General features: G+C 44.7%; 1 protein-coding gene across 5 annotated transcripts in view; it reads right to left on the reverse strand.

Moving 5' to 3' along the window:
• Positions 1 to 6,291: 6,291 nt before the first annotated feature.
• Positions 6,292 to 17,406, reverse strand: part of RUBCN (rubicon autophagy regulator) — a 59,813-nt gene continuing 48,698 nt past the window's right edge. For 4 of the 5 annotated variants that reach the window (XM_039250883.1, XM_039250880.1, XM_039250881.1 and 1 more), the window contains 9 exons: positions 15,764 to 15,824; positions 14,904 to 15,036; positions 14,070 to 14,215; positions 12,941 to 13,005; positions 12,236 to 12,474; positions 11,341 to 11,402; positions 10,490 to 10,643; positions 9,274 to 9,367; positions 6,292 to 9,047 (listed from right to left, as the gene is read on the reverse strand). In XM_039250883.1, coding sequence (XP_039106814.1) covers positions 8,869 to 9,047; positions 9,274 to 9,367; positions 10,490 to 10,643; positions 11,341 to 11,402; positions 12,236 to 12,474; positions 12,941 to 13,005; positions 14,070 to 14,215; positions 14,904 to 15,036; positions 15,764 to 15,824 — 1,133 coding nt within the window. In that variant the 3' untranslated portion in view covers positions 6,292 to 8,868. Of the gene's footprint in view, positions 9,048 to 9,273; positions 9,368 to 10,489; positions 10,644 to 11,340; positions 11,403 to 12,235; positions 12,475 to 12,940; positions 13,006 to 14,069; positions 14,216 to 14,903; positions 15,037 to 15,763; positions 15,825 to 17,406 lie in introns of those variants that run through there. The other variant, XM_039250884.1, reaches the window with a different exon arrangement.

Here is a 17,406-nt window from a genome sequence, read left to right on the forward strand (position 1 = left end):
CTAGCCTCTTCTGGCGTGTGGCAGTTCCTCAGTCTTTCCTTGTTTTTCATGACCTTGACAGTTTTGAGGAGTACTGGCCAGGTATTTTGTAGACAGTCCTCAAATTGGGTTTGTCTTATGTTTTCCTCATGAGTAGACTGAGGTTATGGATTTTTGGAAAGATTACCACAGAAGTGATGTGCCCACCTCATCATATACCCAGGGCGCATAATATCCACATGACATCAAAGGTGGTGTTAACTTTGATCATTTGGTAAAGGTAGTGTTGGCCAGGTTTCTCCATTGTGAAGTTGCTATTTTCTCTTTCCATACTTTTTTTTTTCAAATTTCTTATTTATTTTTTAAATTTACATCCAAGTTAGTTAGCATACAGTGCAACAATGATTTCAGGAGTAGATTCCTTAATGCCCCTTACCCATTCAGCCCATCCCCCCTCCCACGACCTCTCCAGTAACCCTCTGTTTGTTCTCCATATTTAAGAGTCTCTTGTGTTTTGTCCCCCTCTGTTTTTATATTGCTTCCTTTCCCTTATGTTCATGTTTTGTTTCTTAAAGTCCCCATATGAGTGAAGTCATATATTTGTTTTTCTCTAATTTCGCTTAGCATAATCCCCTCTAGTTCTATCCATGTAGTTGCAAATGGCAAGATTTCATTCTTTTTGATGGCCAAGCAATACTTCATTGTCTGTACTTTTTTTTTTTTAAGTGAATTACTAATTCTAGTCCATCTTCAAGGGGAGAGAGGATTAAGCTCCACCTCCTGGAAAGGGAATAATTTACAGATATTGAATTCTTCTGTAAGGAAGATTTGTCTTTTCTTATTTATTCTATTGTCTATTTATATAAATAAGGATTCATGTATTTTTGACATATATTTTTCTCCTTTGTTTCCATAAGACAATGTGTTATAAGATTTTTTTCTATGTTACTATCATGGTCTACACAACTATCATTTTAATGGTTGCATCTATTTTTAGATATTTTCCACTATTAATTTTGAACTCACAATTTATGCTGCAGCAAACACCTTTTGGAACAATTTTCTATGATTGTTTGTGTTCCAGCTGTGGCATGATGTCTGGAACACAGAAACCTAAGTCTACTTAGGATATGTGGGTATATGAATGGATGCATGCATGCTGGGCTGGCATCCTTTTTTTCCCTGTTGAACAGGGGTCTTAGCCTATGGAGACCTCAAATCTAAGTTAAATGTTGAGGGGCACCTGGGTGGCTCAGTTGGTTAAGCATCTGACTTTGGCTCAGGTCATGATCTCACAGTTCATGGGTTCAAGCCCCGCATCAGGCTTTGTGCTGACAGCTCAGAGCCTGGAGCCTGCTTCAGATTCTGTATCTCCCTCTCTCTGACCCTCCCCTGCTCACGCTGTCTCTCTCTCTCACAAATAAATAAAAACTTAAAAAAAATTTTTTTTAAATGTTAAGTGTTGAGAAGAGAAGCTTGAGAACTTGCTGGAAATCAGGCTTTTACTTCCTGTGAACCATAACTAGTTTGTAACAATAAACAAAGGTCCTCAGAACAAGTACAGATTTTGTACTGTAAGCTATTTTTCTATGTCTGGTTGGAAAACATTTAGACATTTTAACAGCTTCAGCAGTTTTTCACACAGCTTTATCATTCTTCTGTCAGCTTACATTGTAGACATGAAGATTTTTTTAATTCAGAGGGTGTTTTTAGGGCATATATATCATCATATTTAGTCTCTGGCAAGGAAAGGCTGTCGGTTTAATAATAAAGTGAGTAAAGGACATTTGGAATGTCACCCTCTATGACAATGGCTGCTGGTGAAAACAAAACAGAAACAGTTACAAAGTAGCTGAGGGAAGAAAGGGGAGGTAAGTATATATTCATCACTTAAGATTTGGGAATGTAGGGGCACCTGGGTGGCTCAGTCGGTTAATTGTCCGACTTCAGCTCAGGTCATGATCTTATGGTTTGTGGGTTCGAGCCCCGCATTGGGCTCTGTGCTGACAACTAGCTAAGAGCCTGGAGCCTGATTCAGATTCTGTGTCTCCCTATCTCTCTGACCATCCCCTGCTCATGCTGTCTCTCTCTCTCAAAAATAAATAAAATATTCAAAAAAAATTTTGGGAATGTAACCAAATCTTGGCAGAGATTTAGTGCCAAGGAAAGAGATAAGGAGCTAAGAGGTGCAGTAGTCAGAGGCAAAGTCAGAACAATCCTGTCCCTTGATCCGCAGTATATTTCTGACCATTCTTGTGCCCGTGCAGAACAGGCAGTTCCTTACATTCCAATGCCCACCTGGCCATTCATGCATTCATTCCATTCATTCACGTGTTTGTTGTTCTGTTAGAGAAAATGAGAAATAACAAGGCTGTGTGAGACGTGTTCTAAGAGGAGTACAGAAAGAGTGCTAAGGGTTCACAGAGAATGGGTAGGGCAGAATACAGCCAGAGAAAGCCATGATGTAGCTGAGTTAGCTCTTTAAAGGAAGAAAGATCAAGGCACAGTTGGGAATCTGCTAGTAGTTCAGGGAATGGCAGGAGATGAAGTTAGGAAGCTACAGTGTGACCACGTTTAAAGATCCTTTATGTGCCAAGGGAAAGAACCAAACTTTATCTTCTATGGAGAAACAGTAGTGAGGTTTAGGTAAAGGAGTATGACCCCATAGTAATGTTTCCATCCTCCCCCTGGCCCAAGCTCCTTATCCCCACTGTGGAGGGGCAATGTGGCAATATTTACCAAAATTACAAATATACATTTTTTGTGCCAGTCATTCCACTTTGGAGAACTGATCCTACAGATATACTTGTACCCATATGAGATAATACAGGTTTTTCACTGCAGCATTGTTTGTGTTAACAAAGGATGGAAAACAAATGTTCATCAGTAGGTTAACTGGTTGAACAAACTACTGTCATTCATACAACGGAAAATGTGCCACTATAAAAAAAGAATAAGGAAGCTCTTCATGTACTGATACAGAAGCTTCTTTAAGAAACACTGTTTTTTGAAAAAGCAAAGTACAGGGGAACACCTGGGTGGCTCAGTTAAGCATCTGACTGTAGCTCAGGTCATGATCTTACAAGCTCATGAGTTTGAGTCCCACACCGGGCTCTGTGCTGACAGCTCAGAGCCTGTAGTCTGCTTCGGATTCTGTGTCTCCCTCTCTCTCTGTCCCTCTCCCACTCATGCTGTGTCTCTGTCTCTCAAAAATAAATGTTAAAAAATTTTTAAATAAAAACAAAAAAGCAAGATACATAAATGTGGATAGAATATTGCAAATTTTCTTAAAAGGGTGAAGAATTACAAATGTACATTATTTGCTTGTATAAAAAACTCTCCAAGGATAAATAAAGTAATGAGGGGCTCCTAAAGGGGGGTGTGGCAAAAACTGGGCACAAGGTTTTTCACCATATACTCTTGTGGACTTTAAGCATGTGGCTGTTAATTAGAAAATTAAATACTATTGATTAAACAAAAGAGGAAAAGAGGGAAGAAGCTTTCATTCCCTTTTCCTTTGCAGGCCTCATTCCTGCTTTTCAACTTGTCAGGACTTTCTCTTAGTTAGATCTGTGATTGTAGGGCTTCCAGTGGTTAAGGGAGAAATATACAAATCTTTTAGTCCTTTGTTTAGTCCTTTGTTGAATTTCTTTCCCCAGATTCTAAGTGGCCAAGGCTGGCAGGCGAGGGAGGAAAGGAGAGAAAGGTGTGTTTTCCTCACTTGTTTCTCCCTCACAGCTGCTGGTGCTAAAGCAGTTGTGTGCTTGCTGTGGAAACAAGGGCTTGGGGAAGAAGCTGGGAGAGGAGCTTCTGTTCCTTCTGTGGGCCAGTGGGGAGATAAAACCAGCTGGGAACTCCAAGCACCATTGTTTGAAAGGAAAACAAGTGAGAAATTCCCAAGACAGTGAGAGAAAAGGACAGGATTTACCTACGGTGACAAATGAGTTGCCAAAAGGTTTCAGGTCACCCATGCTACTGACTTTTGTCTTGCTGTTTAGCTGAAGCCTGTCAGAAGGCTGGTCACGAAAACTCCCACGTACATAGGAGACCTCCCACCACTCAAGATTTATTTTAACCCACTAACCCTCAGACCCCACTGTTCTGGTATTAAGATAGTGTAACGATATTGGGATAAATGACAGAATCCAAAGAAAATTAATGAAGTCTCTGATGGACCTCCAAAGCCAGAGACGGTAGCTCTCTGCTTTCTGTTCCTCTGGGAGGAGTCCGCCAAAAGGAGGGAGGCGAGGGCATATGCAAAGCACAGCCTCGTGTTCTCCGAGCTCCTAGAGTAGTAATGCTAAGCAGATTCACTTTCCTTTAATCATATTCATCTCTGATCCCAAGAACATCGAGCTCGCAATGGGAAAGCGTGGGCCATCTGGCAGCTGCTATCGCTAAAATTTTAACAGCTAGCAGTTTGATACCCTGGAGACTGGATATGGGAGAAGACTGAAGTTGGTCAGGGCAGAAGAGGCAGCAGGATATGGTGGGCATAGTGATCCCTGTTACCCATACTCTAAGCTGGAAGTTCGTAGGAAAAAGGAAACAGGCTTGAGCCTCGCTTTAAAGATGCTATAAAGATCATGCCTTCTTTCTATACCACTACAGAGCCTAGCAAATCTACACACCCTTGGGGCCACAGGGAGTGATGGATCACACAGTCACTGCTACAAATGAATGACTGCCGAACTCATAGCACTCCTTTCTTTGGAGTGTGCCCCACTATTCAGGGGTGAGTCCCCAACACAATCATTACTCTTTGGCCTGCCTCACTGGCAACAAGAGGTTTGGAAAAAGCGGAACCTGAAGTTTCTACAGCTGCCCTAGGCTCTGCGCTTCCTGAGACTTGTCAGTTTTCCTCGGATTCTGTCATTTATCCCAGTATCTTTCCAGTATCTTTCCCCTTAGTCTTTCGTTCACTGATTTAAAATGTCCAAGTCATTGTAGAACATTCGGAATGCATCTTGTTTTCAGAGGCTTTGGGGAATGAGCAGACAGTGATGACAATATACCACACCCTAGTCCAAACCAATATAACTTCTCTTGAATGACTGCAACCATCTCTCTAGAAGATCCCACTGCTTCTACTCTTGCTTTAACTCTATTTATTCTCTGAAAAGTACACCCTGACATTTTAACCAGATGAGTCACTTCTCTAAGACTCTTCGATGGCTTCCCAAGGCCCTGAGAATAACGTCTAACATGCTTAGGAAGTCCTTGCAGGTTCTTGCTCAAATTCCTCCCGTTTCTACACCAACACATATGCCAGCTCTCATCTGGAGTCCTTTCTCCCTACTCTGTGTCTAGCAGGGGCCTTGTCACCAATCGAAATTAGCCTCCCCCCTTTTAATAGTATCTACTCTTTCCCTTCATAGCTCTTATTACAGCTTGTAATTATATATTCATTTTAGTGACTTTAGACAATGTCTGTCTCCCCCTTAAGACCTTAGGGTCAGGACTGGCTCCATTTTGCTCTCTGCAATAGCCACAGAGCCTAGCACAGAAACTGGCATACAGTAGGTACCCAAATATTTAATGGGTAATTAAATAGGACAAGACTGGCATGGAGAGAGATGGTTGAGATTAAGAAACTGAATTTGTGTGCTAGTGATAGAAAAGGAACAAGACAGATTCACTTTAAAAAGAAAATTGAACAGAATTTGATGATAGGTGGTGGGAAGGACATAGGCTTGACTAGCTGAACATGCCACCTGACTCAGAGAGAAAGGAGTCGAAACCCAATTTTCAAACTGGAGTGACTCGTGTTTAGGTTTGGGGAAATATACTTGTGTTAGTTCTAGACATATCAGTTGGAGATGACCAAGAGATATCAAAGCAGAAATGTTCAGAATGTTGCAGGGTAGGGGCGCCTGGGTGGTTCAGTTGGAGAGACAGAGACCACCACTACAGACCACCACAGACTCGTGGTTTCACCTCAGGTCATCATCTCATGGTTCGTAAGTTTGAGCCCCACATCAGGCTCTGCATTGGCAGCACCCAACACAATTCAGATGCTGTAGAGAGAAAGATTTACATCACTTTGAAATAAAAGATACTTACATCAAGGGGATGGGTAGGAAGCACACCTCGTGCACTGTGAATGACTATGTGCCTGTATCTTCTACACATGAAGGAATAAAAATCCAGAGAAACAAAGTCATCTGCTCAAGGTCACATAACAAGTCAGTGATGATGCATTCTGACCCACTTTTCCTGACTCAGAAACCTGAATTTTTAGACATGCCTGCTTTATAGTAAATACTCAAAATCATTTCCTGATAGTCAAGGTGGACAAATAAAAGGCAGGAATTTCATTTCCTTAGTTTATTAAAGATGACAACAAACTGTTAGGCTGCGTATATATTACAGCGAATAGAAATCCAGTTCAGAACACAAGTTGTAGATGAACAGAACATCTCTATATAGACTCTTGCTCCTTTAAAGCCTTGGCAGAGAAAGTCAATAACAGCCTCATTTAAGTGGAAAATATTTGCTGTCCACTCTTCTGCAATGTCTTGAATTTTGTCTCTACCTTGTAAGCAAACTTTCAACTCTTTTTTCCCTTTATTTATAAAAAAGAACACTTTTTCCCCTCCCATTTCATTCAGAAGGAACTCTCTTCAGTGCATTCAAAGCTTTTCCCCACAACAGCAGGGGATTTTCAGATACTGATATTAGTTGCAAAGTGCTTTCAAAACATCCCATACTCTTTCCTCTCAAATAAATAAATAAATGGGTATTGGACAGTGATGACAGCAAAGTGTCAGGGTCACTCAAACAGATACGCAATCTAAAGAGACGGAATGCAGAAGGTGGAGAAAAATAAGTGAAAAACTAGGAGCATGTACGACTGCTGAGCTCAACTTTGGAAACTGTCGGCATTTTCCAGCCTTTGGTCCTATGCTAACATGAAACAGAGAGGACAATAATGAAAGTGCATCTCTCTTCCAGTGTAGTGACTTGGAGTAAGGAGCTGGATGTGTAATTTATACCACAACTAGAAGTAGAGCTCAGAGTCTGAATCTGAGGCCTAACCCTTAGTAAGACTTGAGTTTTTTGGGGCCATTCCCAAAGCTCCTAGGTAGGACAAGGCTCCTAGTTTAAGCCCTTCAAAACTGGGCTGGAGGCCTTTGCTCTCAGAGCCCCCCTGATCAACTAAGGGAGAACAAGCTCAGGGTCTTCCAGCTGGATCCCAAGCACAAGGCAGAGAGACCAACAGCATGGGTCAATTCCTCCCTGCTCCCTGCTGTCCTGGTGGAGCCTCAGCTCTGGCTATTTCCTTACCAACCCTTCTACTTCCTGTGAGACTCCTCGTTGCCTCCAGCTCAGGTACTCATCGGCTTCCACCAACCATGTGCTGCTTTCTGTTTGGCTTCTTGGGGTAGCATCTACATCAAATTTTTTCTATTAGTAGCCAACTATGGAAAGACAGGTATACAAGAAGTCAGTCCCAGAAAAGAAAAAAAATGCCATGGGCTTTTGTTCACAGAGCTCCAGCCCTGGGAACAGTGACCCTGACCAGTGTTCTGTGCAGAGGTCAGGAGCTATGGCAACTTAACACCACAAACATATCACGGTCCCGTTGAAACACACATTTTTAAGAAAGGGTATGTGTGTGTTAAAATTAGTAATATGGAAAGAATGATTGAACATATGGATATCACCAGGCTAAATGGCTCAGTGCACAATAGGCATAAAGGCTCTTGTTATCCCAAGTACACAGGAACATTCACACTCACATTCACGTCCACAAATTGCCACGTTCCCTAACCCCACTAATAGCAAAAAGCTTCCCCACCCCTACCCCGACTTTAACAAAAGAAACAAAGGCAAGAGTTCAGTCACCAGGGAAGGTCCCAGCTCTACTGCAGGAACGGGATGAGAATGGAATTGGGCCATACTTTTACTTAGGACCAAAATGACCACCTGATGGAGGGCACAGTGGCAAGAGACCCACAAATAAGATGGAGGATGGGGTTTCTGTCCTCAACCTAGGATGGCATCAGGGACTTGCCTAAGCTTGAAAGTTTACATCTGCACCAGACCTAGGTTGATGAGAAGAGACTTTATCACTTAAGAGGAGGCCAACAGCTCCTCTGACTAAATAAATGCTCCTTAAGCCACAGGGTTGTGGCCTCACGTATGCTTGGTTTAAGGCTTTGAAGGGCCTGGCCTAAGTATCAGTTCTGTTTTCTTGCTTCAAGCCCACCAGGGTAAAGAAAGTCAGCCTGTGACATCATCTTTGCCTAGAATATTTTAAACAAGGAGGTCACGTGGTGGCCTCCTTGAGGTCTCTGAGTATTCCAGGTAGTAATGCAGATTTTGTGGCCTCAAAAATACCTAAGTAAGCTGGACAGAATGCACACCACGTAGTCCCAGTCTCTGATGCTTCTCCTCAGGGTGCAATCTGACTCTATTCGAGGACTGAGAGAGAAAACTCCATCCTACTATATCAGCAGCAAAGGACAAATGAGTTGGTTGAGAAAGGCCTGACTCAGAAGCTCCAGAACTAAAACAAAATAAAACTGGAAATGACACTTGAAATGCAGGTGAAACCGGATCTGGTCCAAGTAGAGAAGGCCATGGATGTCAGAAGAACTAGGTTTCATTGTCCACTCCCCTGACAGAGGCACTAGAAGCTTCACACAAGGGCTTGTGTGTCAGTTCTGATGGAAATACCTGGTACCTATAAATTGTCACAACAGACTGGACCCCACCAACCTAACAAAGGTTGATTACACATGGACGTTAGAGAAGTCATAAAAAAAATAATGATAATAATAACCAAAGGAAAAAAAAAATGAGTGGGGAAAGTCCTTACAAGGGAGGCTCAGCTCTGCACTATGTGTGGCCCTAGCGCCTAGCAGAGGGCTCAATGTGCTTTCTTCAGGTGGTCTCCAGGACGGTGGCCTCCAGGGCCAAAGCTTCGGTGGGCTCCTCCTCGTAGTCTGACATGTAAGACTCCAGGCTCTGCTTGGCCAGCAACTCCCGCCGGGCCTGCAGCCGCTCACACCGGGGACAGCTTCCAGACTTGAAACAAGCCTTATGGTAACAAGCTTTACACTCTATTCGGGTGGGGAAGGTGGGAAAAAGAGAGAACAATTTCTATTATCTTAAGCTGAAAGTAAATCACTGCCAGCCCCTTCTTGCCACCATTGCTTGGTGCACCCGTGGTGAAAACAGGGAGTCTCTGAGTCAAACTGAACTCTTGCTAATAGAGACGGCTGAGGGAACTAAATGAGCTTCGCGTTCAGTCTGGTTTGCCCACTCCACACCGGCACCAGCCCTTACCTTCACAGGTCCGGCACTTATGGAGCTCAAAAGGGAAGATGATGTCATCCTCGTTCTGGCAGAACTCACAGATGAAGCCCTTGGCTTGGCAGAGCTGCGGGGGAAGGGCGGGGAGGGACAGGCAGCAAAATCAGGGGCAGCACACCAGGAACTGGCACAAGAGGATGAAGGAACCCAAGTGAGGGAAGGGACAAAATATAAAGAAGACTTGAGCGGACCCTAAGGGGTTCTCCCGCCTTCTGGGAAGAGACCAGGCTGGACTTGGGAGCATGACAGCCTGACTGGGGCCAGGACTGGGCAGTGTTAGACAAAGCTTTAAGGTGGAGACAAGAGAGCACGAGTCTGAGAAACTCCAACCAGGAGAGTGGGTTGCAGTGCAGAGCTGGAAAGAAGGGATGGTGTGCGCCACAAGGGGCTTCCTAAAGTCACAATCCCAGGCTGGGTGAGGATTCTATTTTGAAATAGGAACCACAGCCAATTAAGATAAAATGCGATGGCAAGGGCATTTCTCCAAAATAACACCCAGCCTTGAGTCAGGGTAGAGTGAAGTCTTTCCAAGTCCCCCCGCTGCACAGGGTCTCTCCATAGGCCCTGCTTTGAGCTCTAATTCTGGGACTGTCACAGGAACACACACTGGGCATATTCTAAGATGGGAAATTCTAAAAATGGAACTTCTGAATTCCTGGCATGTTAAGTATATCAAGGACAATAATAACTTGTATCTATAGAATGAAGTTTATAAAATGCTTTCACGTAAATTATTTTATCCATTCTCAAAGCTCCTGAGAGTGAAGAGCAGGGGCTATTAATTATTATCTTCATGTTAGAGACAAGAAAATTGAGGCTTACTGAAGAGACGGCAAAGCATTTCCTTTGGTCACAGTCACTGAGAATGATAAAGCGAAGACCCAGTCCCTCCCGATTCTAACTCAGGGTTCTCCTCCCACATCAGGACAATTCTACACTGAAGGCCTGCTTAGTCCTGCTCTTACCCAGGGGCAGTGCCAGCACCACATCCTCTTCTAATTCCAGGTTCTTTAGATCTAGATGAATTAGCTGTTCACCAATGCTGGGAACAGCAATCCTACCTAGTTTTCCTCCCATGTTGACAGGCCATTTTGACTTCCTGGAGCTGCACGGCAAGAAGCTGGGTCCACCCCACTCCTTGTACCCCTAAGCAAGAGTCCAGTCACATGCTAAAGTGAGACTATCTTACCATGCATCGCTCTACGTGGGCAGCCCCTGACCTGGTGAGCTCAGCAAGCCGGGGCCCCAGCTCCCCCTTCCTGGTTGCAGTCAAGTCATTCAGTGAATACAGGTGAAGATCCTCGGTCAGGTGTCCTGGAACTGTGTCAAAGGAATCGAGAAGCCTACAGGAAATGAGGGGAGGGAGGGAAGAGCAGAAAATGAACATTTTAGGGGTACCTGGATAGCTCAATCGGTTAAGCATCTGACTCTTGGTTTTGGTTCAGGTTATGATCTCACAGTTCATGAGTTCGATCGAGCCCCACATTGGACTCTGTGCTGACAGTATGGAGCCTGCTTGGGATTCTCTCTCTCTCCCTCTCTCTCTGCCTCCCACCCCCCATATCTCTCTCACTCTCAAAATAAATAAACTTAAAAAAAAAATTAAGGACGAAAATGAACATTGTGTGTGGCACACCAAAGTAGAAGGATCTCTATCCAGAAGCAGACAGGGAAAAGAAGGGCCCAGACAGAGTCAATGAGGGTGAGCAGCGCTGAGCCAGCCTAGGAGTTCCAGACCACTCTGGACCCTCCACACTACCAGGTATCTGGATGGCAGAAGTGACTTTCACACCTTCCTGCACAGTGATTCAAGCCAGCTTGCAAAGAGTGGCAGGTCTGGCCTGACAGAACAACCAGCGAGTGCCCTTCCAGAGGATACAGACACAGTTAACTGCTGCAGGCTTTTCACTGACCATTTCTGGAATTCTCTACAAATCTCTCTACTTTCCCTCTTCACATAACAAGGGACAACTGCTGGGGCACGTCTGTTTCAGAGACATTAACCCAGCAAGAGGCCTCTGGCCTCCATACAAGACTTACTCTTTGGCCAGTCGGCACGTCTTAAACATGTTCTTCATGTGATATAGCTGGACCCGCAGCAGCTGAAGAGAAAGACATTGTGGTGCTGAGTGGGGGGTAAGAGCAGGTATGAAGAGGAAAGAAACAACTTAGAATGACCAATACCTTTAAACCCTGGGGGTCTGGAAGCTTTGCACGCAGCAGCCAGAGCCAAACTATTCTCTACATCTGTAACTCAATAATGGACTTCAAAATGACCTCCAGTCGGGGAGGGCACCTTTGCTAGGCTGGGTTCTCAACCACACGACTGGAAGCCACTGAGAAATCCAGAATCTGAATTTCCCACCTGATACCCTATTCTCCCTTCAGTATATTTTCAGTGCAGAGAGGACTCCTGCTTTTGTCAGTGAGTGCCATGTATGGCTTCAGAGCTGCCATTGGTAGGTTTGAGTCTCTAACTAGACAGATAGGTGGGAAATGGCAAGAAGTTTAGAAAGTATGCAGAGAGCGCCTGGGTGGCTTAGTCGGTGAAGCGTCCGACTTTCGCTTAGGTCATGATCTCGCGGTTCGTGGGTTCGAGCCCCGCGTCGGGCTCTGTGCTGACTGCCAGCTCAGAGCCTGGAGCCTGTTTCGGAGCCTGTGACTCCCTCTCTCTCTGACCCTCCCCTGCTCACGCTGTCTCTCTCTCTCTCTCTCTCTCTCTCCTAGAAAGAAATAAAAACCATTAAAAAAAAAAAAAGCTCTCAGAGCTTAAAAAAAAAAAAGAAAGTATGCAGAGAAAGTGTGAGTAATGAGACGGTTACAGGTCTGACATGGTGACAGAGAGAAATGTGATCCTGGCAAAGGCTGAACGAATGGAGGGAGGGGATGAGGGATGAGGAGGGTAATCTGTGATGTGGCCTTTCAAGGATCCTACCCGGACTTGATTGAGCAGCTTGACCTTCCTATAGAGGGCACTGTTGATGTCCTGCACATTGAAGAGAGGATCGTTCCAGATCTTAAAGAGCAGGTCCTTAGAGAAATTGCTGACATAGTACTTGCTGAAGTCCCACTTGCGCAGAACCCGGCTGGGGATGACCATCTGGGCATTTTCATGGCAGCACTGACAGAAGTACTTGCCCAAGTACTCACAGTACCGGAGCCGCTTGATATAATCTGTAAAAACCAGAAAGTCAAAGGTCAGATGTGACTGTGCCTTCTATTAGGTGGTGAGGCAGCTCTCTTGCTCCTTTTCAAAGAGCAGGAAGGGGCAGACACTGGGCACTGGGCTCCATCCACTTCTGTGCTCTCAAACCCACTCTGTGGGTTTCTGTGTCCCTCCCTGAAGGCCACTGAGGAAACAAACCCGGGCAGAATTGGTAAGATCCAGCTTCCAAGAACCTGGCCCAGAGTATCCAGTTTTCTTTGGTACACGATGCTGGTAATGGGCCCCCCAAAATCATTTCCCTCTGATTGCCAGGGATCCTGCACAGCCCTACCTTCGGGGGTCTAGGACCCTTCTTTCCCCTTCCCTCTTCTGCTCTGTTGACTCCTCTCATTGACACTGTGACCAGCCACTCTGCCAAGGGTGTGAGAGGGCACAGCCTCTGGAGGCGGATCAGGGGTCAGAGAAGATGCTCACCGGGGTCAGTCCGAATGCCACACCCTGCACAGCGGTAATTCTGCTTGGCCACAGCGATCTTCCTCCTGAGGAGAAGGGAAGGAGAGGGCTTTGGCAGATACCGGCCACAGGGGGTCTCTGGGGTGTAAAGGAAAAGGAGGCAACCGTAAGGCTCTTGTTAAGTATGGGAAGAGTGGGGAATTCACCTGTTGTTTTTTAGAGTTGGACAAAATGAACCCACCGGGAGAACCAATTCAAACCGAGGATTACTAGGTTAGAATTTAGGTCAAGGCAGGGACAGTCCCTAACAAATGAATCACACTTCCTGTACAAATGTAAGAGATGAGAAACAGGACAGAAGAGAGAGCAAGAGGAAAGAAAGGTAACCATCCATCTTAAGAGAAGAAAAACCAGGGGGTACGTGGGTAGCTCATTTGGTTAAGCGTCTGACTCTTGGTTTCAGCTCAGGTCATGATCTCATCGTTTGTGAGTTCGCTGCATCAGGCTCTGTACTGACAGTGCAGAGCCTGGTTGGGATTCTCTTTCCCTCTCTCCCTGTCTCTCCCCTGCTCACTCTCTCTCTCGCTCTCTCTGCCTCTCAAGAATAAATAAAGTTAAAAAAAATTAAAAGAAAAGAAAAACCAGTAAGCTCCCAAAACTGTTGGGAGGAAGGCAACAGGTCAGAAAGGCCAGTGATAAAAGACCTCATTTCCAGGGGCGCCTGGGTGGCTTAGTCGGTTAAGCGTCCGACTTTCGCTTAGGTCATGATCTCGCGGTTCGTGGGTTCGAGCCCTGCGTCGGGCTCTGTGCTGCCTGCCGGCTCAGAGCCTGGAGCCTGTTTCAGTCTGTGACTCCCTCTCTCTCTGACCCTCCCCTGCTCACGCTGTCTCTCTCTCTCTCTCCTAGAAGTAAATAAAACATTTAAAAAAAAAAAAAAAAAAAAAAAGACCTCATTTCCAGTCAGCTCTGGGAAGCAGCAGGAAGATCAGGAGTAAGACTTGTGACACGATAGATAATCTTCACTCTCTGCCTTTAAGCGAACAGAACTGTGTGGGAGCTACAGCTGGAGGCAGAGACAAGAGGCGAGCGGACGGCCCTGACAACCCCGGATATATCCTTTTTCCAAAGGGCACAGACACTGCCTACTCACGTGGGGGCTGGATGAACATTAAAGATGATCTGAGGCCGGGGTGGAGCCCACTCCAGGTTGCCACGAACACGGATACGCAGCTTGTAGATGTCAGCGTGCTGCCCGTCATCTGGTGAGATAGGCAGCGAGTCAGGGATGGGCAGGAGCTGCAGGAGAGAAGCACAGGAAGGTCCAACAGGGACAGTCTGGGGGAATGTGCCTGATCCTTTGGTCATGACAGAAACACAGTTAATCAAAGAGGTGTCAGGACACCTCAGGTAAAAGCTTCAGGCAACCTTGGCCCTCGGAACAAATCACTGAGGCACCAGGCTACTAGAAGTGAGGGCCTGGTATTCCAAGAAGTAAAAAGAAGAGAAAAAGCATTCCAGTGGGGTGGCACCCATTGCTGATGCTGTCCCAAAGCCACCTCAGGACCCCTGCTATGCCAGGATGCTTCATGCCTTACTCAACTACAGAGCAAAAAGAATATGAACTTTTTCACACTTTTTCACAGTGTCTCAAAGTTGGTCACAATACAGGAGTTCCACCTCTAGGTCTAGTAAGCAGTCATGTGGAATAAGGATAATGAAGGAGCCGTCATCTCCTGTTCTGACAACTGTTGGGGAAAACCCAGGCAAGCACATCTTCATTCATTCATTCATTCATTCATTCATTCTTTCATTCATTCCTTCATTAACTCAACACATTTGTAATAAGTGGCTTCTGTGAGCTAGGAAGGAAACACACAGGCTCATTCTAGACTGGGGACATGTGACAGAAAAGAAAAGCATCAGAGAGGCTCATGGATTCATGGGGCTGGACAGTGGGTAGAGGGAAAAAGCTGAAGAAATCTACCTTCTGAGGAGCATCATGCTCTGGAACCAGCCATTCTAGCTCTGAGGCAGCAGGCAGCTGCATGCCTTCAAACTGCTTCAGGAGTCCCATGGCCACTGCCTCTGCAGATGTGGAGTGTAGGAAGCAGTGAGAGCTGGAAAGGAAGCACAAGGAAGGCTGAGCATAGAAGAAAGAGCCTGCCCTCCAGGATCTGATATTATACCCTGTGACTGCTGGGTTGAGAACACTCACAGCACCCCCAGTCTGCCTGGCTTCTTTTCTCATCAGCTTCAGACACATGAGTGGAGGAAAACAGATTGATCTTACAGTCCCACGACTTAGGCTCAAACCCCACTTAATAGCATTACGTCGCACTGCTAGTGAGGGACTCTGTATCACTTCCTTTCTCTAAACTCCAGTTTCTTTAACTGCAAAATGGGGGTTATAACATTATTTACAAAATAAATTGAGCAAAACTGCCTTGTGAACGATAAAGGACCGTTGCTCCTGAATGGGGGACTATTTCCCCTTGTTGGATCTACAATGGGAAACCAGTTCAGTTTGATTTCATAATCAGAAATCAGGGTCACTGCTCTCTCTCTTCAGATCTAATCTTCTGGGGGCCTCTGATATAATCAGCCAGCAGAGAAGGAACAATCCAGACTGCGATCTTTGCCTCCACTACAGCCCACCCTGTTTGAACCACTGACCTTCTGCTCTGCTGCTGGGGACTCACCACCACCAGCGGGCAGGCCCTTCGCTTTGTCTCTCTGTGAATGTGCATGCTTCGTCTACGGCCTTTCCCCTCCATGTCCCAAGAACTAGGTTTCTTTCTCCACATACCCAAGGTTTTATTTTTAAAAGAGGTAAAAAGTACTTACAAGGACTGGGAGGAAGAGAAGGGTTTGCTGTTTGAGGCTGTGCTCCTTCTGATGTCAGCATCTAAACAGAAAACAGATAAGGGGAGTGGGAAATGGAAAGGGAGGCAGTGAGGGATAATAACAATGGAAACCATTCCAAGCCTGTGTCAGCTTAGCGCTCAGGGTAGCAACTACAAGCTATGTTCTATGCAGGGTAAGGAGCAGAGCCCAGGGGAAGCTCTACACATCATTTATAGTTTGGCTCTGTTCAAGTTACAACCAGGGTGAATAAGTGACATTATGCATAGCGTGGAGACAGTTGAAATGGCTACAAATCCAGGTGAGAACACAAACTCAGATTTGGTACAAAACAGTGAGTGAGGAAAGGAAGCATCCTAAGGCACACAGGGACATACCCTCTATCAACACAAACACACAAAGAATACTCCAATCTCTCCTTCATTCTCTAAATCTCAAGCCCTCTTAAATGATAAACTCTGAGGTAAGGGCTCTAGCTAGCTCTTTTTTATATCAAAACCAGTACTTAACACAGAAATTGGGTCATAGAAGTAACTTATTAAATGTTCTGTGCAATTGGAACTTTGCTCCTAACACCTGACTACTATTGCTATTACCCTGGAATGCGAAAGTCTTCAGCATCCTTATAGAAGCTTCATGGACACTGGGTGTTATACGGAAACCAACTTGACAATAAACTATAAAAATAAATAAATAAATACGTACATACATACATACATAAATAAAAGCTTCATGGAAAGATTTCCTTTAGGTCTGGTGGCATGGGAAAGAAGAGAACTTTATGACTTGGCAGCTCCCTGGAGATGCCTGGTAATATCTCACATTTTCATGGAGATATTCAACATGATGTTTTCCATAGAACTTTCAGGCCTAATTACAGGAAACTACAGCAGACTTTACAAAGCCTATTTCTCATAAAGGATTTTGAAGAGGATTTCTAATAACGATATGCCTGAACCTCTAGAGACCTCATCTTCCCAAATACGTTTGATGGGGAAAATGTGAAATAGAGCAGTCACGTTCAAGAAGAGAAAATAGAGTGTATTCAAGTCATGAAAACAAGACTGTTCTGATAAGTCTCATCCTTCATTTCCTTTGATACCCAGTGAAAAGACATTCTTTTCCTGATTAAAGCTACACGATGATCATGTGAGCCGCTCAACAGAGCACTAAAGCTTACATGACATCAGTCTGCAATTGGCAATGAGAAGCTCAATTGTTCTTTACTGAGTTTCCTTCATACAGTTTCCTCTGTATATATATTTTTGTATGTGCCACTAGATCATGAAATCTCCTTGTAAGGAAATGAGAGCATGTCTAACTCTTCTGGTTAGCCCTAGAATACTTAATACAGGGCACTGTATACAAGCCCTATATACTCAGGTTATATTCCTAACAAATCAATGTTTTCAAAGCTATATATACCAGAAGAGAACAGAATTAGAATCTGTCAGTGAATTTTCATATGCTCTCTAAGCACAGGAAAATTTAAGATAACAAAATTTTTGATGAGTAAATAACAAATCTTACTTTATTACAAAGAGGTTTGTGTATATATTTTCTGTGTGAATTTGTACCACCAAACTCCAGATCTCAATACATTGCTAGTTGCCTATTCCATTCTA

Source organism: Hyaena hyaena, unplaced genomic scaffold (genome assembly GCF_003009895.1).
Source record: "Hyaena hyaena isolate Hyena2069 unplaced genomic scaffold, ASM300989v1 scaffold_382, whole genome shotgun sequence".
NCBI lineage: Eukaryota > Metazoa > Chordata > Mammalia > Carnivora > Hyaenidae > Hyaena > Hyaena hyaena.